The sequence below is a fragment of the Dipteris shenzhenensis genome, chromosome 15 (assembly GCF_047967505.1).
Source record: "Dipteris shenzhenensis isolate YYH24624 ecotype China chromosome 15, Dip_SZ_1.0, whole genome shotgun sequence".
NCBI lineage: Eukaryota > Viridiplantae > Streptophyta > Polypodiopsida > Gleicheniales > Dipteridaceae > Dipteris > Dipteris shenzhenensis.
The window spans coordinates 14,021,773-14,044,160 of record NC_141610.1 but is presented as its reverse complement, the minus strand read 5'-3'; the positions used below and the strand labels follow the sequence as shown (position 1 = coordinate 14,044,160).

Sequence of the window (22,388 nt, the reverse complement as noted above, 5' to 3'; positions counted from 1 at the left end):
CCCAGGTGGCAGTGACAATTGGCTGCCTAGCCTGCCTGAAATGGCCCAAAAGGGCTTGGTTTTATTGGCAAGGGCCAGCAGCCTGGTCAGCCAAAACCGACCAGCCAGTCGGTTGTGCTGGCCCAAGGTTGGCTGGTTCCGAGCCCTATATAAAGAGCCTTCAGCCCCCTTTTCACTCACTCAGCCTTCATCAGTTCAGGACTCATCTCCCAGCCTCCAGCCAGCATATGTGAGAGGTTTGGGTGTCCTATTTGCGCAGCATAGTTCCATCTCCCGCATGTCGTAGTTAGGGGAGTGGTATCAGCACACTTTTGTAAGCCAATTTGGCAACCATGTATAAATAAAGCAGTGTACTATAGTTAGGTAAATATCTTGTGTCTCTCATGCTTGAGTTAGCCTTTTATATTCATCTATTTTCTGCACAGCAAGTCTGCGCATGTTACATTGGTATCAGAGCAGTATGGTTCCTTCTGATCTGAGTTAGGTTGGAGGGAGTCGTGGCAGCAAAGCTTAAGTTATGGAGACTCAGTTAGAACAGGAGGGAGCATGTCTGGGATATTATCTTAATTTTGTGCGTACCCTGGAGTAGTGGCAGCACCATACTCCATTAGCCTCTCCCTCCCAACCTTCATCGCGCATCAAGCCGGCTCTCGTCTTCACCCGTATGCGTTTACACCTTGCGGGGCAAGGTTAGGGGGGGGATTTTTTTCCCTCTGGCAGCCATTATTGCAGTAGTTGATGGGTCTTCCAGCCTTCCATCATGGACCCGTCCAGTAGAGCAGCTCTCAAGCAAGCGTTCAGGGAGTAGGATCATCTCCTTGAGCAGAACATGTTCTTTTGTGAGCAGTCCGAGCAAGACAAGAAGACAAAGGAGGATGCAACGACATTGGACCATTTCAGGCTTTTGTTGGAACAGGAAATCCTCAAAGCGGCCGCGCAACAATCTAGACGTCATGCCGACTTGGTAGCATATGAGGTCCAATGCAAGTTAGACTGAGAGCAGATGCTTGTACAGAACTAGCAATTCATGGCCTGCTCACAGTTCCTCTCCTCGTCCGCAATACCCACAGACCGCGCATCAGCACGAAGTCCTTTATCTGCACTGGAGTCTTCCATCTCCGAGCACATTTGTTGGAAAGGTCACCTCCCCATCTGTAAGCCCCCATATGAGGAGAGCATGGGGGAGGTAGACCGGGGGATATTGGGGCTGCCACATGGGCAGCACACAGTCTGCCATGTGGGCAGCTGTCAAAGCAGGAATCCATGGGCCTGCAAAAGTGGCGCACAGGTGGCGGCATAGGCAGGCTGAAGGCACCTGCGTGGCGGGCTGTCTGGCAGAGGAGATGGCGCAGAAGGGCGGGGCAGACCAGCAGATTGGGTCGGCCACATGGAGGCCAGGTGGAGCAGCAAATGGGGCTGCTAGTGGGCAGTGGCATGCCTTATATAGGGCTGGGCCCCTGCCTTGATTGGAGGGCTAAAGGCCCTAGAAGTGTGGGCCAAAGGGCCCCGGTTTTAGAGCCCTTAAAGGGCTGGACCAGCAGCAGACTGGTTGGCCAGCCCGGTCGGCCAGTATGAAGCTGACTGGTCGGTTTTTATGACAGGCCCCTGGGCCTATAAAAGGAGGGCCTCCAGCCCTCATAAATTATCACTTGCAGCAGCACTTCAGGGAGCAGAAGGGGCAGCAGACCAGCAGCCTATGAGCCTACATCCAGGAGCACATAGAGGCTGGAGAGTCGCAGACCTAGCTCAGGAAAGGTGCTGCCCACCTAGGCTGGTGCAAAGACAGCAAGGTGGAAGGGATCTGGACGGATAGTCTACAGAAGCTCGAGGTGGAGCACGCGGGCTCGAGTCTAGAGATAGCCAGCAGATAGGAGAAGTACCTTGTGGTAAGATCAGAGGACTACACCATTGGTGGGACTCTGGATCTATCTCTTTTGTATTGTGTCCACAGTTTTGGACGGAAATATATTATTTTGGTGGTTTCTCTATCTGGCGGTTCATTGTCTATTGATGAGTCTGCATATCTATTTGATGCACATAAGCTGAAGAAGTTTGTGATTCCACACCCCACACCACACTGTGTGAGCTCCTGGGCTATTCTATCAGTCTTCCGCTGTGCGTACCCTCTGTTGGGTCATTTCTAACACAGTTCAGTGGACTATTTTGCAGCAACTTCGACAGTGGTTTCCCTTAGGTCTACCAATCCAAGGTATCATTCAATTTCCATAGTCGCTACATGCAGTACCTCAGCGTTTTCCAGCCATAGGGGTAGTGCAGCCATTTTAACTACGTGCTCTTAGGGGTCTTCCATCCCTGGGGCGAGCTTGGCTCCAGTCCACACACCCAGATGATGAGACTCTTGGGTCTACCACCCACAAGGATGATCCAACTTCAGCAGCCTCTTCTCTTAGAGTTTCCACCCGAAAGGATCAATCAGTTCATGCAGTTATGTTGAATGGGTCTTTTACTCGTCTAGCAGCTTTATCATGTCCAGTTAGCTCCTCTAGGTCTTCCACTCCGGGAATTCAGTCAACTGGATCATCTTTAGCAGGGGAACAGATGGTTTTCACAGCTATAAGAGATGGGTCTTTCACCATTGGAGATATCTCGGGCCTATCAGCATTTGCCATAGCTAAGCCTATTCGGTCCATTGCCCGAAGACGTTGTCTATCCCCCACAGTTAGTTCTCTTGGGGATTCCACCCCCAGATGCAGCAAATAGGTGTGATGGGTCTTCCACCCATCAGGCCTCTTCATCAACTCTGGTCAATTCCTATGGGGCTTCCATCCTTGCAGCTCAATTGGCCACATCAGTTTTAGTCGACATGACTCACATTTCACCTTCTTATCAAGAGTGTTCACGACTAGTGGGATCAGTTTCCAATCCCACAAACCATGATGCGAGTTTGCCAGACCAGTGTAAGGCCTCGCGGGAGGGAGTACCCTCATAACTGGAGTCGCAGGTATAGCTATCACTAGTACGGAGGTTGATGATTCCTCGGTAGTTCGTGTGGATAGTCATGCAATTCCCTCCGCAGCTCCCCTTCCTCAGCACTTTAGGGAAGCAGCAGTGGCAGTACCAGTCAGCAAAGAAATCGACTTTCCATTATTGTCTCCTGCACTCCGGAAGGCTAGTCATACAGTGTCCTCTCCATCAAATCGTGAGCCACTAGCAGTAGCAATGACCAGTGTCTACACCGTCAGTTCCCTTGGTGATGACAGTAGTTTGGTCGATTCATCAGAGGGGTGCTCACCAGCCTTAGTACTTCCTCAGTACTTCAAGGAGACATGCTTCGTCCCAGTATCCCATCAGGAAGAAGCTATGCCAGCCATCTCTATGTTCCTTCAAGAGGCATACCAATCATTCATGGTAGACGAGATGTTTTCAGCAGCTTTGGACATCTCACAGTTCTTTCAGGTAGCATCCCACTCAGTTGAATCATTAGAGGGGTGCCCAACAGCTCCTCCGTTCCTTCGGAGAGCATCCAATATAGTCTCCTCCTTGTAGGGGTGCTCTGCAGTGCCAGTCGCCCATTAGCTCCTTGGAGAGACAGCCACAATTCCATCTCTCTCGGAGTTTCTCACAGAGACAACTACAGTTTCCACAACTCCCGGCATCATGCAAGTTATTCAGGTGACATTCCCATCCACAGTTCCAAATTCCAGGAGGGCGGCAGAATTTTTACCCTCAGCAATTATCATGCCAACAGAGGAGGCAAGTTCATTCCACCTTTCCGTCACTACAGTCATGCAGACAATAGTAGCACAGTTTCCAAAAGTGCATGTGGGTATTCTAGAGTTCCCAGGTTTTCAGTTTTGGTTGCCTAGATTCAATGGCTTCCTCATCACCCCAGCAATTCCTCGAGTAGCACTTGCATTTCTATGTCGGTGTATCTTCGCAGTGGGGAGAAGGCATGCCAACAGTTGGTAGCCAGTTTCGTGCCATTGGACTTCCGGAGTGCAGTGCCTCCACATCAGCAACCCAATCAGCCCTCAGCAAGTCACGAAGACAACAGGCAATTCTTATGTCCAGAAGCCTATCAGAGTGCCAAACCACCCAAGGATCAGGAGTTCGCAATAGTAGTGTGGTGGGACAACTGACCTCAGCCGTTCGGATTCCAGTGTTCACGGCAGTACCGATTCTCATGAGTTTTTATTGAGCCGCCGTGTTACCATAACAGAACATTCGTTCCTCAATCTTTTGGAGCAGTACCAGACCAGTCCCAGTGCTAGACTATTATTCCTCAATTCTTTGGGAGGACTGTCAAGTTTCGAGCAGCAGTTAGTGGTTAGCACGATCACATTTGCTTCGCAGATTCACTCTGTCCAAAATTTAAGCAGGAGGGAATGTCACATGCACCCCTACACTAGGAAGTATGATGACACACAGTCTGACCCATTTGTTGTATGCCATGACCCCGTTGTGAGCCCTAGTCCAAGGACGAGTCAGGCACGAGCTACGGGAGTCCGTTCCCAGTTCCCAAAGTCACCAGCCACGGCAAAGTATGGCGAAATATCCACCTAGCAACAAGTTCAAAAGAGGGGAATGTCACATGCACCACGGTCAAGCCCAAGTGGCAGTGACAACTGGTTGCCTAGCCTTCCTGAGATGGCCCAAAAGGGCCTGGTTTTATAGGCAAGGGCTAGCAGCCTGGTCAGCCAAAACCGACCAGTCAATCGATTGTGCTAGCCCAAGGTTGACTAGTTCCCAACCCTATACAAAGAGCCTTCAGCCCCCTTTTCCACTCACTCATCCTTCCTCAGTTCAGAACTAGGTTTGGGTGTCCTATTTCTGCAGCATAGTTCCATCTCCCACATGTCGTATTTAGGGGAGTGGTATCAGCACACTTTTGTATGCCGATTTGGCAACCATGTATAAATAAAGCAGTGTACTATAATTAGGTAAATCTCTTGTGTCTCTCATGCTTGAGTTAGCCTTTTATATTCATCTATTTTCCGCACAGCAAGTCTCTGCATATTACAAGGACGGGAATGTTTTAGGTGTGAAAAAGGGGCATGTGGCTGCCCAGTGCCCTAAGAAGCCTTTGGGTTTAAAGAAGCAAAGAAAGCCACAAGGACAGCCAAAAGCCGATGGCGGAAGGAATTCCAGACGTTCTGCAAAGTGTCGAATCCAGAGAAAGAGAGTTGCTGCTTTCTTGGGGCAAGATAAGAGACCAACAGGCATTCATATTGTTTGAACCAAGGGCTACAGACAATTTCATCTCAAAAGATTTAGCAAGGCTAGGAATAAAGACGGAAGAGTTGGGCAAGGCCCTTGATGCCGACCAGATGTTTCATGGGGACCTTGTGCCTGTTACTCCCTTGATTGGGAAGCTCCGTATTCATGTACAAAGTTACATAGATCAGGATGATTTTTTCATTTCCCCACTTAAACATCATGATGTAGTTTTGGGAATGCCTTGGTTTAATCGTAAGGCAGTGAAGTTATCCCTGCCTGAAAGAGTGCTTGAGTTTGTACATAGGGGTAAAGCGCAATGTGTTGTTGGGGAGACCATCCCCATTGTATATGATGTTTCAATTTAAAAAGCAATAAAGTCTGCAATTTCAGCGTACATGGTTTTCATTAAAGAAAGAGACGTGAAATGCATGCTTAAATGAATGATGCAGATAAAGATAAATTGTAGTTTCTTGTAAATTTTCAAGATTGTTTCTCAGATGCATTGCTAGGGGAGTTACCCCCTGAGAGACCAGAGGACCAATTGCATAGAGCTTATTCTTGGCAGTGAGCCACCTAATAGGCCCTCATACACTCAGTGCAACTCAACGAGAAGAAATCATGGCCCAAGTGCAAGACTTGTTGTACAAAGGGCTGATTCAGCCCAGTTCCTCTCCATTTTGTTCCCATGTACTTCTTGTATGGAAGAAAGATGGTTCATTTCGTATGTGCATTGACTATTGCGCACTAAACAAGATGACCATCAAGACGAAATTCCCAATCCCGCACATCGATGATGTGCTGGACCAGCTCAACGGAGCCCCATTTTTCAACAGGATAGATTTGAAGAGTGGTTACCCTCAAGTCAGAATATAGCCACAGGATGTGCACAAGACAACGTTTCACACTACATTTGGGCTGTATGTATATTTAGTAATGCCTTTTGGGTTAACGAATGCCCTGGCTATCTTTAACAGAATGATGGATTGTATCTTTCGTCCTTATAGAAAGTTCAGAGCAGGTACCTTCTTCGACATAATTATCTTCTCTAAGTCCGAAGAAGAGCATAAGTAGCAACTTGCTACTATTTTCCAAGAGCTGTGAAATCATCAGCTCTATGCAAAGTGAATTTTACTTGTAAGAGGTCCACTACTTGGGGGATATAGTTTCCAAAAATGAAATAAGGATGGATCCGACAAAGATCCAAGCCATCGAGGAATGGCCAGAGCTGAAAACTAGCGTGACGTCCGTAGTTTCCTAGGCCTGTGTTCATATTACAGAAGATCTATTAGGCATTTTGCTGATGACTTGACCAAGAAAAATGCAGCTTTTAGATGGGGTACTCCACAAAAGAAAGCATTCACTACACTCAAAGAGAAGCTAACAATTCTGATAGTTCTTGATCTGACCAGCCTTTTGATGTAGATTGTGCTACTTGTGGAAAGTGTGTTTGAGCTGCATTGCGCCAAAATGGTCATGTTGAAGCCGGAGACTACAGGATGCCGAGAGATACTTGGAAATCTATGAAAAAGAATTGCTAGCTGTAATTCATGCCCTCCATACATGGAAACCCTATCTCTTAGGTGCAGACTTTACTGTAAAGACTGATACCAAAGTATGAGATATTTCTTGACTTAGACTAGGCTCTCCGAGAAGCAAATGAAATGGGCAAATATGCTGTCAATGTGGAGGGGCAGTCCTCGAGTCAATTTCCCTGAAAGATGGGTAATTAATGAAGAATGACTGCTTATGCATCACCCGAGATGAGGCAAAAGATTTTGGAGAAATGCCATGCACCTCCATATACTGGGCATAGAGGAATTGCAGCTACCACTCAGGATTTAGAGAGGTATTTTTATTGGCCAGCTATGCGAAAAGATATACACCAGTTCTTTACAGAATGATAGGCGGAAGGCACTTGGTCTACTTATGTCTCTTCCCGTGCCACATGCACCATGGAAAAGTATCACAATGGACTTGATTTTTGACTTGCCAAGATCAAAATCACGGAATAATGGGATTTGGACTATGATTGATAGATTCAGCAAGCAAACTCATTTCATTCTTGTACGCAAAACCATAAAGGCAGATCGTATGGCTAAAGTTTTTTTGTCATAGATCTTTAAGCATCATGGAATGCCAAAGTCCATTGTCAGTGACCGAGACCCAGAATGACCAGCCTACTCTGGAAAGCCTTATTTGATAATATGGGGACAAATCCAAATTTTTCTTCTTCTTTCCATCCCCCAACCGATGATCAAAGTGAAGTAGCGAATTCAACAGTATTAGATCTTTTTAAATGACACATGGCTGACCAAAATCAGATTGGGAAAATTACCTTCCACTGGTGGAGTTCGCATATAGTGATTACAGTTTCACAGCTCCACAGGGAAAGCCCCCTTTGAGGTCATTTTTGGAAAGGTACCTATCCTGAGGACCAAAGATGAGATTTTTGCAGCTGATCACTATGTCAGAGACCTCCAAACAGCTTTCAGCCAAGTTCGGACAGCAATAGAAAGGTCTCAAGAAAAGCATAAGAGGCTACAGATAACCACAGGAGACAGCTACATCTCAAGCGAGGGGATGGGGTGCTTTTGAAATTCGAAAAAGCCAGGCTCCGCAAGCTCAAGGGCAACGAAAAAGTGTATGCAAAGTTATCTCTAGGGTATTATGGCCCTTTCAGGGTTACAGATGAGATTAATGAGGTCGCATACAGATTGGCACTGTCAAAACATTTAAGGATTCACAATGCCTTTCATGTGAGTCTTCTAAAGAAATATCAAGGACCGGAGCCTACAGAGCCGGTAACAAAGGATCCACCGGAAGTGGATGAGCTGGAGGAGGTCCTTCAACCAGAGAAGATTGTGTACCATACTGTACGCAAAGGCCCTCAGGGCAAGGAATTTTACAAGTACCTTGTAAAATTCAAGGATTATTCGGCATTGGATGCCAAGTGGATGGATGAAGACATGTTGTCTGATCATCCACGGCTCCTGGATATTTACAAGGAAGCTTTGCAGTTGAGGTCAATTGAATTCAAGCCGAGGGGATGTCACCAAGTTTTAAATACTCCACGTCAAAAATCTAGTTGACCACTTATTTGATCATAATTAAAGAGTTCTTCATTTATTTAATTGTGTTCAAAGAGTTATCTTTTATTGGTCAAAGTATTGACTACCATCAAAGATACTTAACTCTGGTTAAGTAAGTCTAACTCCGTTAGGGAGACTTAGCTTAGGCCAAAAGGGTTAACTACGGTTAACTAGAGCATTACAAAGCTGACTTCGATCAGCGAGACTTGGCTTATGCCACAAACATTAACTACGATTAACCAACATGTGCCAACTACGGTTGGAAGAGACTTGGCCATAATTCGTTAACGCACCTCGATTGTCAATCAAGGCCCTTAATTATAATCAAGAGGGTTGACCTTGGTCGACCAGACAAATTGTTTAATGTTATGTGCACATGTTCGCTTGGTGGGGACGCCCAGAGTGACTAGAATTAGTCCACATATTATTATTTGCATGCAAAGCGCTAACAATTAATGGGTGCCATGGTTATGCACTTTAATTAATTGTTGCAGGTACCAAGAGGGATTGAAGACCCAAGCAATATGGAGCTTAGCAAGCATTCAGGAGATCACCCTCGTGAGTGAAGACTTCGACGGCTCCAGAGTTTTGCCCTTTGAGGCATGTAACTAAGATCTAGTTAGGAGCTGGTTAGGATTATGATAAAGTGGCATATTGCCAAAAGTATGAGCCCAAGAGCTTCTTTGTAAATCTATTCATGTATGGATTTTTGTAAGTAGCCGGAGCGTTGAACTCTTGTACTCGGTTTCTTTTCTAAAGCAATAAAAACCTTCAGGGGGGTCTAGCCCAACATTTTGCCAAATGTGTGCAAAGAGAGAAGAGAGAGATTGTGAGAGAAGAGCAGTGAGAAAGGGAGTGCAAGGTTTTGAGAACTTACATCTGAAGGTTTCATTGCGCTGAAGTTTACAAGACCCGTGATAAAGTCCCACATGGCGTTCGATTTGGTGGAGGAGGACAAATGGGTCACTTCACTCTTCATCAAATTCCCTGGCCTTCCACAGATCTACCATCGGCTTTTCTCGTTTCCATTGAAGCATTCTTTGGGTATGTCACAGAGATCCCCCCTCTCTAGCTCGCCTTCTTCTACAGCAGAGGCAATTAGATCGGGTGGGGTTTCTAGAGTTAGGCTCATTGGCTCAAACCCTAAAAATTTCAGATGATCATATTATGCTCCAGCATCCAAATGGCTCTCTCTTTCGGCAAAGAGTAGAGATTGCAGGCAGACAGGATCACTATCGTATTTGCAGGACCTTCGGGCACCTAGCTATTGATAGACCGAAGAAAAAGAAAAGGCCCAAGATATCTTATGGTGCAGCTAAAGGACAGACAACACCTTCGACAGCTTCTACGCGTGATGCGTCTTCAACCCGCCAGGCGCATGTTGTGTGTCCTCCACCTACTACTTCAGTTTCTTATCCCCCTCCAACCACACCACGGTGGGTGGCAATCAGAGTAGTTGCGACTTTCCCATAAGCAGATCAAAACACTTCTCATTCCTCCAACCCTACACCAGTCTCTTCTACTGATATTCCAGCCACGTGCAGGGTTACCGAGTCTCATGAGCATGGTCAGGCAGTTGCTAGTGGTGACACAATTGCAATTTTGGATGAGGCCGTTGAAGCCTCTCCTCCTCCTTCCAAGCAGCCCCTTCCCTCTTGTGTTTCCGAGTCTCCCTTCATTGATCAAGGAAAGGGTTTGGTCCGTGCTTGCTCTCCATCGGCACAGGCAGGATTCTTGGCACTTCGATGCCTTATCTGATTTAGAGGAACCCTTTCTCTCCTTTAGCTCATCTTGGAGAGACTGAGTTTGGACATTCTGAAGGGGTGCAATATTGGGGCATTCTGATTGACATGAAGTCCCCTTCCATGGGGTGAAGGCTTTGTCCCCTGTGGATTTTTCTCCTCTTCTGAGCTATTCCAAGAAACCCTTAGCACAGGGGGTAGTTGTTTCCACCACAAAGTCAGGCAAGGCATTCCATCCTGGATCCTCTCGCAAATGAGTATTGTTAGCTGGAACATACAAGGCTTGGGCGGTATGCCTCATTACTACCAAAGCGAGCTGATTTGCAATCAACTTAATCCAAATGTCACTGAGGGACCTATTGACATTCTCTTTATTCAGGAACACAAATTGGATGCCAGACACTACTCAAATTCAAGTAAAGTACTTTCTTGTCATACTTTTTGGACATCTGCTAGGGTGGAACTTGCATCTCAGTTTCAGCATCTATACTTTCCCTAGTGGTGAGACATGGTATCATTATCCCATCTAGAGCACAGTGGACTATTTTGTTGATTGGGGATTGTAAGGTTTCTCTTCTCAATCTATATGCCCCAATAATGGAGAGGATCACATCATTTTTTGAAAAGAACTTCTCCCTTGGGCCCCCATTTCAGATTCATGGATTATTGGAGGTGATTTCAACATGGTGGAATTGCCTTCAAATAAAAAGGGGAGAAGAGAAGGAGTCATCCATTCGCTAGAGAGAGGAGCTTAGGATGCCTTCCTTTTGAGCTTAGGATGCCTTCCTTTTTTGTTCAATGGCAGAGATGCTTCGATGCAAGAATAGACAGATTTTATGTGGATGAGGACATAGGAGGTTCTATATGCATTGCACCAGGTGTCTCCACGTCGGATCAACTATAGTCATGGTTATCTCTGACCCTCATTTGAGATGCCAATTTGCCAATATCAGATATCCATATGCCTTATATGCAAAGAAGGGTCTTACAGAGGATGTTTTACAGATTTGGGTGTCTCACCTACACGGTGGAGTTGCATCTCCTTCTCATATGGCACCATTCCTCTCTAGTATTAATGATTGTTATCACACTATCACTAGGACTAAAAGAGATGATATTCTCATATGGGAGATAGGCCATAGACAACAGCTTGCAGAGGGAAGAGAAGAGACAGCCTACAGATGCTTGGATTCTAAGCTCCTTAATGCAGCTTGGGCTCATTAGCAAAGTTTGCTACATCAAAGAGCAGAGTATGCCTTTCATGCACATGAATCCCTTTGGATACAGATGGGTGGGAGAGTCAAGAAGAATTTTTTCTTTACGGTTGGCCTCAGACATGGTAGGGAAAGTCTTCATTGACTCAAACGGTGTTTTGCAGGCACATCCTTATGCCATTTTGCACATAGATACATATTTTTATGCCTCCCTCTTTCTGTAAATCCTTTCTTTACGGACACACCACCTTTCTTTACTAACACACCAGCTAAAAATGATGACAGATATAGGATGTGACACCATGTTCCTGTATTGGTGAAACCACACATGACAGTTATGCTTCATACTCCTTCTACCAATCAGGAATTCAGGACTGCACTTCATGCCTATTGGAGATATCATAGCCAAAGAGTGTGGTGTTGTGATATGTTGGTGTTTAGTACTAGGAGTTCTAGCACTACTTCATGTGTGTGAGTCATGTGTGAGTGCCACGTGTCACTATGGGACTTATCCCATATGCACTTGGTGCAAGTGTGTGAGTGTGTAGCCTATAAGACTTGTACTTCTCATGATTATGAATAAGATAGCCTTTCATTATGTGTTCATTTATGTATCGTTTCTTCACACCCTAACCTTCTCTCTCCCTCTTTCCACCATGTTTCTAACATGGTATCAGAGCAGGTTCACCCTGCCATAGTTGCCCTGCCACATCATCCTAGACCTAACCCTAGCCCTAAACCCTAATTCTGCTCAAGCCTTTCTTCTCTCAGCCACCTCAGCTGGAGCCTTTCATTTCTGCTTATTTCCGCCATTGTTCAGCTTCATTTTCATCTCCCTCCAGCTGCCTTCTACCCGTTTAGGGTTTCTGCACAGCCGCCATCTCTGCTGCCCATTCCGCCTCTGTTTTGCAGTCCGTTTACTCTCCTTTATGCCCGCGTAGCCTCTCCATTGCCTGCCCTTCATAGCCGCCTCTGTTCAGGTCTGCACGTGTGGAAATTCAAACCATGTCAGAGCGTTTTCATTCCCGTTTTTAGGGTTTCCAGGCTGCTGCTGCTGCAGAGCTGTCCATCCACGCGCATTGGTTGCGGATTTTCAAGCCATTTGGAGGACCTTTCGACCTGTTTTGCAGCAGCTACTTGCATTTCGAGTTGCTCTAGGATTGCTGTTGCAGAACCGCCTACAGCAGAGGGATTTTTAGTGTCAAAGTCCATCCATTTTCAGCATGAAGGCTTGCTGCAGCTTCTCGGTGCACTTTGAATAGCCGACTGAGCATTTTTTGAGCTGTTCTGAAGCTTCTCGCACCTACAATAGACCGTTTTTACTGTGGAGGCCTGCTACTTCATTTTGGAATACCTAGAGAGCTGCTTCATACATTTCAAGCTATATCTTTCCATTTGGCGCCCCTCTAGCTACCCTCTTCAGGATTTTGGAGCTGCTCCAGCATCTTGAGCACTCATCTTGTCCACAAGAGCTCTCCTTTGGCTCCTTGCATCTCAGGCTTGCTGTCCGCCTTCATCAAGGTCTTTGCCATCATGACTTCATTGTCTTCCAGTTCTTTGCTAATGGAGAAGTTCAAGGGGGAAGGTTTTCCCACATGGCGAGAACCAAGATGCAGCTGTTTCTTATGCGTGAAGGTGTTTGGGATGTTGTTGAGGATTACAAGGTTGAACTACTTGATCAGCAACACCAAAGGATTTGGAAGCAGTAGAATGCTAAGGCCATTGCCCTCATTGGTCTTTGCTTGCCTTACGCTCTTATTTATCATGTGGACTTCAAGTCAGCTACTAAGGAGATTTGGGATCTCCTCAAGACATTATTTGGTAACAAAATCAACTCTAAAGTCTTTTTGAAGCTCAAGCTTTATGATTCGAAAAAGGAAGAGAGTGATGAGTTGAGTGATCATCTAGCAAGGTTTCAATCTCTTGTTTTGCTGCATATTTTCCCCAAACCCTAGCAATCGCATAGTCTGAAAGATGAAATCCCATTGTAGTCTCAAATGCTTTGGCAGTGTCCAATTGTAACAAGAGTTCGTCTTGATGAGTCTATTTGCATATTCTATCCCAACATAAGGCATTGGCAATATTATCCGTATATGTCTATGGGAAATGAACCCATATTGGGTAGGATGTAGATCATCATGCAGCAAATGATGAACCACCATTTTAGCCTCCATCTTATAGGCGGTATGCATAAGTGTATCTCCAATCAAAAAATAATTCACACAGTTCTTTAGGGAATAGTCTGACCAACCCTTTTGTCCAAGCAGGTGGCATTGCTGAGTTTGCCAAGCATAATTGGTCATATGCAATAATGCACGCAAAAGAGCTACCCACTATGCAAGAAAGAACTCTACAGTCAAACAATCCCAACCCGGAGACTTCCATTTGCCACATGATTTTATTACATCTATCAATCTCCGTTCTCTAAAAGGCGTCTCAAGCTAGATAGCTTGTGCAAGGACACAATTGGAAAGATATGATGAAGAAGCTCATGTCGTCGCGACAGTACCTCATGTGAGTGGAATTCAAGATGACCAAGCTGTTAATAACTATACCAGAATTCTTGCATGATTATGGATGCACCAATCCCAAGAACGAGGTGGAAGGGTCTTCCTAATTGAGGCTGGTTTTTTTAAAATTGTCAGCCCTCATTGGAAGCTTTGTCCCTTGCTTTTGACTAGGTTGCAATATGCACCGAACCATGAGAATTACCAGCAGCAGGAATGAGTTTAGCCTTCCCTTTGTCCTGAACAACAAGGGCTGGCTGGTTGAATTTATTTTTAGGCACAAAGAGGTCCCTGAAGTATCATTATTTTGCAGTGATGCAGAAATTGCCTCAAGGGGCATATTATGTAGAGCTAATGGACATTGCGATGCCATGTGCCCAAATTTATGAATTTCAAATCATGCACATTTGAATGTCATAAATTTGAATGTCAAAGGCCCCATTTGAGCTTTTCAAAGGCACTTCCCATCAAAACATTATCGACAGTTACATAATATAAGGAGACGTGTTTTTCCCATAAGATGTAAAAGCAATTGGAATTCCCATTCTGTCGAGCCAGGCATACAACCTTGCCCAATGAGGCTACAATTTTAGGCAACAATGTTTCCAAGCACGGGGGGAAAGTCCACAACTTCAACACAATCAGGGCATCTATGCTTGATCAACGAATGGTAGTCCAGTGTAGCAAACCATGACAATACATACACCATCAGCTGACAAAAGTACAAAGGGGAGTGTTCCAAAAGCATTTGCTTATACTTTTCTTCAGCCACTGACGAAACGCGTTTTGGGGTAACTATGATGGCTCGTCTAAATAGCAATGCTTGTCCATTGTTGGGAGGGGCTCTTTGGGGTCCAAATCTAAGTGATGATCTCTTGAGCTCCTCCTCCTTGAAGAAGGGTTTGAAAGCCTGATACGTCGGAAAGGTGGCCTTTGGCATGGCTGCTCCTAACAAAGGATGATGGGAGCATGGTCTAGCATACTGGTTTCTCCTAGAATCCCAGCGGAACCACCCCACTGCGCAACCCAATCTCTTGCGTAGAATTGATCCGTCTCTCACGGAGACCGTCGTGTCTATACATACCAAAGCAATACTTGAGGGCGCCCTACACAACAGCCCCAGCTTATACAGTAGTCTCTGCTGCTAAGGAAAAAATAAACGTCTCCCACCACGGCACTCTCTTAGGTGAGATCTCTAAGAAGAATTGCCTCCTTGCTTGTTCTCTATAAACTCTAGGTTGTTGAAGTCGCCTCCAACAATCCAAGCGTCTACCTCAAGCATTTTTCTTTTGGAGTGGGGAAGAGCCACCTCTGATATCTGCAAGATAGAGCGTATGAGTTCAAGATGCCGATTTTGAGATCATTAGCTCTCCATAGAACCCAAGCCGTTGTTTACCCACACGACAATTAAGATCATCATCCAACATCGCAGACATCTCATGGAGATCCAGGGAAGAGTAAGTGAGGAAACTATCCCTATGATACAATATACTCAAATTAATAAGATTCTCAAAACTATCCATGACTATTTGAGTTTTGTTAAGGATATTAATGAAGTCAATATTGTTTCCGAAGCGAAAGCCAAGCAACACCAGCTCCTTGAGTCTTTCTCAGACAGTTTAACCAAAGAATGTTAGAAAAAATTGCTCCGCAACAACAATAGATGCAAGACACTTAACATGGAATTCAACTCAAACACATGTGCTTTACTTAAATGAAAGAGGGCAATCCAGATCTGAAAGAATACCCAGATGTATAGCCAAAACAGGAAGCCATATAGAGATAAAAAAGCAGTATGAAACTTGCCAACCTATGTACCAACAACACCTCTAGAAACAATCTTTGTTGCACCCTTTATAGGAAACTCTTCTGCTCTACCATGCAACTCTGTAGTAGCTTCAAGAGCTGCTCCTGCAAAGTTCTGTTCCTAAGGTCTACTGCAGACAAATCTCCCTTTGTTGGACCCCTATGCTCTCCTATTGTGTGTAGGTGTGCAGCTAGGTATGCCACAGATGTAATGAATTCTGCCACTATGTCAGCAAATATGCTTTTAATACTTTGGAGGTGCATCAAGGGGGCTCATGTATTAACTATCTTGTTTGCCCCATGGATCATCAGGTGGGTGGGTGTTGGAGGGACACACACACACACACACACACACACACACACAAACAGAGACAGACAGAGAGAGAGAGAGAGAGAACCTGGTCTGGTAGCAAATGGCCCGCCTTATATGTCATGTCCATTGCATGATGACGGACAGTCAATTGAGCAAAGTCTTCATCAAGCCATAACCTCTCTTTACCAATGTCTCCACCAAATGCAATTCCATTCAATGTTTTTTGTTCTCGGATAGAGTAAACTGTGCCTGCAACATAAGTGTGACTATACACATAGTTTGAGCTTTTACCTGCATGTCAAAGATCAGCAAAATTCAACAGAATGAACAGATTATAAAAATTAGACATAAACACTTACAAAAGTGATCCTTTCTAGTAGGGGCCAAGATGAAAATTCCATCTTCACAATTAGAAACAAATTGATACTATCGCAGAAGTTAAGAAGAAGCAATACAACTACAACAAGTTAAAGAAAACAGAAAAAGAATTTCACATGCATCCACTCTCGACGCAATAGACTTGCTATTAACTACTTCCACAGCTACGTACTACATCTTCTGGATGAAGCCCACCTTTTCAGTCCTACAAAGACACCATATGAAGTTAGAAGAGCCCATTGGGCCAGCTAATAACCCACTAGAGGCACCTAAAGGCTAGCCAAAGAGTTAGTCTAAGATCAAACAAAAGCTAATATTGGGTCAACAAACAAACTAGCCACCCCATCCGATCAAGTTGATAGGTAGTTAGTCAGCAAACTAGCTTGTTGTGGTTGCCTTGGTCCACCCAAAGACTGAGATGTAGGATTTGCCACGAATAGCCCTTCAGGGTAGTACTAGGGCAGGAGGGGATACGGCTGTGACAAGTCCTCCCTCAATTTATGAAGGAGAAACATCTTGCCCCCATAAATTACATCATTGTAGTTACATCAACAATAGTATGGCATAGTGTTACCCCTACGGGGGGGTGTCAGGTTACAGTGGTTATTAATCAGTGGTTCAAAGCGACCCTAAGGCCCAAATAGTGCCTATTTAGGACAGCTAGGACAATCAGTACTAGTCCTAGATCCTAAGAGTATCTAAGTATCCTAAGTGGATTAGTACATAATTAATAGGTAACCACTAGGCTTATGGGTGGTATTAGTGCATATAGCAGCTTCTAGTAGTAGGCTACGATTATGAAGTGGTAAGGCATGTCTCCCTGTTCTGCTCTTTTATCTTTTGAACGTCCAAGCGACCTTTACCTTAGTCTGTTTCGGTTGGCTTATAACTTCATAACACTAGATGATGTCAATCTTACAAATTAAAATTTTTAAGAGCAAAAGAAAGGGAGTTTGTAAGCGACTTTAGACAAATTTATGATAAATGAGAAAGATTGTGACAGCTTTTGGGAAGGGGGGAGAGAGTAGAACACCAAAACACATGGAGATGTATTGAGAATGCAAGAGGTTACACGAAGAATGACCAAAATGGGGAATATATCCTCTACAAAGGAAGGTAACCCTAATACTAACCCAAAGGGGGGAAAACCTCCTAGCTAGAAGAAAAACTGTCCAAAGGATGTGTTCACCACACTACTCGTAATCTAACAAATTCCCCCTATAGTGACAATGTGAATATGTACACAAAGTAGACCAATCACCACAAGGTATCAGCCTAAATATTTGCAGAAAGCTTTGAACTTTTATTGGGATAATGCCTTGGTGAAAAGATCAGCTAACATTGTCATGTGTACAACAATAGATCAGGCTGATCTCTCGTTGTGAGCAAGCATGAAATACAAGATTCTATGCTAACAGCAATAGTACTCTAACTGTCAATGAGAAAGGAGTGACTGCAAACTTCCATGAAGATTCCCCGATAGGCTCCTGATCCATACACACACTTGGCTGTTGTTGTGAAGGCTGCCATGCGCTCACCTTGACATGAGGAGGTGGCCACACCGTGTTGCTTCTTGCTCAACCAAGACATGCATGAGCTGCCAAGAAAGAAGAGTTTTCACGTCTGGACTACCTACTACCATAGTCACTAGCCCAATCTGAATCACTTAATGCATGAAACTGAAAGTCACACGCCCTGTCATAGAACAGTCCAAGATGCTACGTACCCTGCAAGTATCTGCTCCACACTAGTGTGGTGTCTTATATATCTGCTCACCTGTAACATTCTAAACTGAATGTCAAGACGTGTTACATAGGTGAATAATGCAGCCAACAGCCTCGCTGTTTAGAGTGGCATCAAGAGATTCACTACCATTATATGCTGACAGCTTAAACCCAGGTTCAACCGGAGTTGAAATTGGCTTACAAATTATGCATTCTGGACCTGTGTAGCAGCCCTTGTATATACTTGGACTCTATCTTGACATTGCCCTCTTCTGACTGCATAAACTAAATTCCCATGTGATAACCGAAAGGATGATTGTGATCGAGTCTCTTTGTCTCTCTTGACATAGAGGGTACTTTGAATTGGACTGTTCTTCAAACCCTGGGTGGAAAAATAAGTGTGTATCTTCTCATACCAAGCCTGTGGAGCTTGTTTGAGACCATACAATGCTTTACGAAGCTTACACACTCTACCATCCAGTCCAGGCATTACAAATCCAATGTGCTGACTCACATAGACTGGAAAAAGAACAAGAATTATTTCTCTATTATTCAAAGGGAGGAAAGACCACATTGGGGAGAAAATCTTGGTTTTACATGGATTGCTGACTCACATAGACTGGAAAAAGAACAAGAATTATTTCTCTATTATTCAAAGGGAGGAAAGACCACATTGGGGAGAAAATCTTGGTTTTACATGGATTTCCTAGGGCTCTATTCACAGGATATCTAAATTTCCAGGTGGGACTCAATATTTCTCCCTACCACCCATTGCCCCAGCTATGGAGAATCTCAAGGGAAAGCCATCCTTTTGATTACATCTCAGCTTTCCCTTGCAAGTACATGTGTCTGTGGCATCTTGTTCCACTTTTGACTCATCCAACGTTTGTCATATCTCTAAAATATTGTTATATTCGTTCTTTATTGCTAATATTGAATACCAAGGCATCAAAGCTAGGTGGCTTGGAACATTTTGACACTTTCAAATCTTGATGTACGCTTTTAGATTTTAGACCCGAAACTTTATTATAGGCTAAACTCATGGTTTAGGGTTTGACAGCAAGGCTACTTGTCACCAAGCTGTAAATATCCTAAAGTAAAAGTATTGAGTTGACCATTCATTTGATTTCCATTTGTGTTAATTATGGTCAACGAGTTCCTTTAATGGTCAAAGATACTTGACTCTGGTCAAGTAAGCCTGATTTCGATCGGGGAGACTTGGTTTATTACCAAGACGGTTAACTACAGTTAACCAGAGAACCACAGAGCTGAATACAGCCAAAGAGTGTTGACTTCGGTCAACAAGACTTGGCATGCGCCAAGAGGATTAACTACAGTTAACCGAGTTGTGCCAACTTCAGTTGGAGAGACTTGGCCATAATTAAAGCGCCTCGACCATTGGTCAAAGCCCCCTTAATTATGATCAAGAGCATTGACTCCGGTCAACCAGAGAATATTTATTTATTTATTTTTGTTATGTGCCGCACATGTGTTCAATGGGGACGCCCATAGTGACTAGAATTAGTCTAGAGATTATTTGCATGCAAAAGCACTAACCATTAATGGATGCCATGGTTGTGCGCTTTAGTTATTTATTGCAGGAATTAAGTGGGGTTGAAAGCCCAAGCGCTATGGAGCCTGACAAGCATCTAGGAGGACGTTCGCGTGACCAAGTGCTTCGAGGACTCCAGAAGTTGCCCTTTAGTGGCATGTATCTAGTTTTCAGTTAGGAAGTTGACAAGTGGCATGTTGCCCAAAAAGAGAGCCTGAGAGCTCATGTAATACTTCACGTTTTGAAGTTTTGGAACTAAGCTTCCACGCTGAACTCTCAGTGTATTCAAATGCTTGGAGTAATAAAAATACCTTTGAGGGGGGTCCAGCCAGACAATTGTCCTGGGCCCTAGTCTATTTGCAGACAGAGAGAGAGAGAGAGAGAGAGAGGGGGGGGGGCGGGTGGGGGGGAGATTGCACTACTCGCTTTTCTACTCTCCATCAAGATAGGAAACCCAATTCCTGGCTTTTCTCCTGGATATAAACGACCGAATTCTTTTCCATATTTTGATGGCTCTTTCAGCACCAGTCCACTCTTGGAGATGGAGCTTTGAAGCATAACCCACATGCCTGAAATCCCTCACAGCCTAGGAGTCCATTCAGCATTGCATTTAAGGATGCAGACAGGCCCAAAGTCTCCAGTAGGGCATTGCACTCTTGCTTGGCAGGATGAGGAGAGGCACTTGTTACATCAATCGGGAATCAGTAGTCAGTAGCCTGGCTTACTCATGTTGGAAGCATAGGATCAATGCCCCACTTGTAAGCCCCCAAATGAGAAGGGCTAAGGGGCTTGCTACCTCAGTATGTATGATGGTAGTAGCATCAGTTGGGGGATCATCTGAGGCTGCACATGTGGGCAGCAGACCGGGATCCTCTTTGATGTTGATTTGGGGGGGACACATGGACCACCCACACCAGCAGCAATAACTGGCAGAGATCCTAGAGAGAGGTGTGTGCATAGGCTGGTGCAGGCCATGGACTGGACAGATGCTGTGTGAGGAAAAGGACTGTGTGCAGGCAGCATGAATGGGCTGCTGAGCTCAGCCAGTGTAAGCCTGCAGGTACAGTGCAGGTCAGGCTGTGGACAGCAGGTCGGGGCAGTAAACAGGCAGCAGGCCTGCCGGCATGCCATGTGTCAGGTCAGCAAAGGCCCGGGTCTGAGTCAGCAGATCAAATTGGGTAGTATACTGAGTCTAGCCCTGACTGTGTCAGCTATTGGGGGAATCAGCGCCTATATAAAGGCCCCCATGTTGGAGGTCTCAGTACTTCAGATAACCTTGGAACAGGGTGCGATCAGAGCCCAAGAAGTCAAAATCATGTGCGCTCAGGGAGGAGTGGAGCATTGGGAGCCCCTCGTGATCATTACATTGAAGAATTCTTGCAGGAGCGTCTCTCAAGCAGTCCCATGTGCAGACCTACACACGTAGGAGAGCATAAAGTGTGCGTAGAAGGGAGCTGTGTCTACATAGGACATCAGAGCCGAGCTTTTGCCTACTGTAGGCAGCTACTGAAGCCTACACAGAGGCATATAGTAGAAGGGAGTAGTTTACCTCAGAGGGCAAGGTTGGCAGTTTTTGTACTTGGTATCTACCTTGATATATACAGTTTCTTTGCTGAAGCTATTGGTAAATATTTTGGCAGTTTTTGTACTTGGTATCGACCTTGATATATATTCTGTTTCAGCTGTACATCTGAGTTCTCTTTCAAGATCTGAGTTGTCCTCTTTACACTTAAGTAAGCACATGCTGTGACTTGTGCTCCATTCATGTGTCTTGTGATTCGGGGTAATTCTTCTGCTGCGTGGAAGTTAGCCTTTAGCAAGTAACTTCCCTCTGTTTTAATATGCGCTATCAGAGCTAAAGGTTAGCATCCAAGAGTAGCCTAGCTCATGATTCAAAGCCCAGGAGACCGAAGACCAAGAATCTTCTCCAAACTGGAGGAGGAAGGAGTCCTTGCTAGAGGAGGAAGAAGCTCTCACATACAACCAATAGTACAGGGTACCTACTTCAGGTCATCTACAGCCTGCCATGGGTTCCAGCTCACTCATTCCAAATTTTGGTGGGTTTGGGAAGCTGAACAGGACCAACTATTCATATGGAAAGTGAAGGTTTGTAGTCATCTAGTGGCCAAGGAGATCTAAGAGGTGATGGAAGGCAGAGAGCCAAAACTTGCCGATGTGTTGGACACCACCACAAAATCTCGATTCCAGCAGATCCACATAGCATGAAGAAGAATGCAGCCGCTCTCTCCATGATAATTGGGATGACTGTGGATTCGCGATACCCCATATTCAACTGGGCAGATACTACACATGAAGCATGGAAGATCTTACATTATCGTTATGAAACTAAAAACGCTGGGAGAATCATCATGCTCCAAAATCAGTTGTTTACCATGATGACAGAGAAAGAAGAGTCAGCCCATGACTTCATGACAGATTGAAATAGACCCAGGATCTTTCGTACCCTACAAGGTTTGGGTGGTTCCTATCTTTTGAGGGGACGAGTGGATGCTCTTGTTAGAGCCTTCAGATTTGAAGACTCCGAAGCAGTCGTGTATTGACCAAAAATTGTACCAATGTTCCAAACTAAATCCAGTTGTTCATTTAGAGGTACTAGAGGTGTGGGATACAGGACCAGATGAAAAAGGCATCCTTGGCTTGTTCCTGTGAGTTTTTGTAGAGGGCTGATGGAGCAGTTCTTCGATAGAGAACATAGTGTCACTGAGATGTGTGTTGGAAGTATAGGGTCAATGACCCACCTGTAAGAGCCCAAGTGAAGAGAGCTAAGGGGGTCAATACCTCAGCACGTATGAGGGTAGATGCATCAGTAGGGGGAAGGCTAAGGTTGCCATGTAGGCAGCAAGATGGCTGTCAATTGGGCTGCA

The 22,388-nt window shown here is 44.9% G+C and overlaps 1 protein-coding gene across 1 annotated transcript in view; it reads right to left on the bottom strand.

Annotated features, from left to right (window-relative positions):
* Nucleotides 1–22,388, bottom strand: part of LOC147893400 (TLD-domain containing nucleolar protein) — a 70,100-nt gene that overhangs the window by 4,818 nt on the left and 42,894 nt on the right. The window contains exon 5 of the mRNA XM_087385860.1: nt 15,935–16,140. Within this exon, the coding sequence (XP_087241986.1) occupies nt 15,935–16,140 (206 nt within the window). The remainder of the gene's footprint in view (nt 1–15,934; nt 16,141–22,388) is intronic.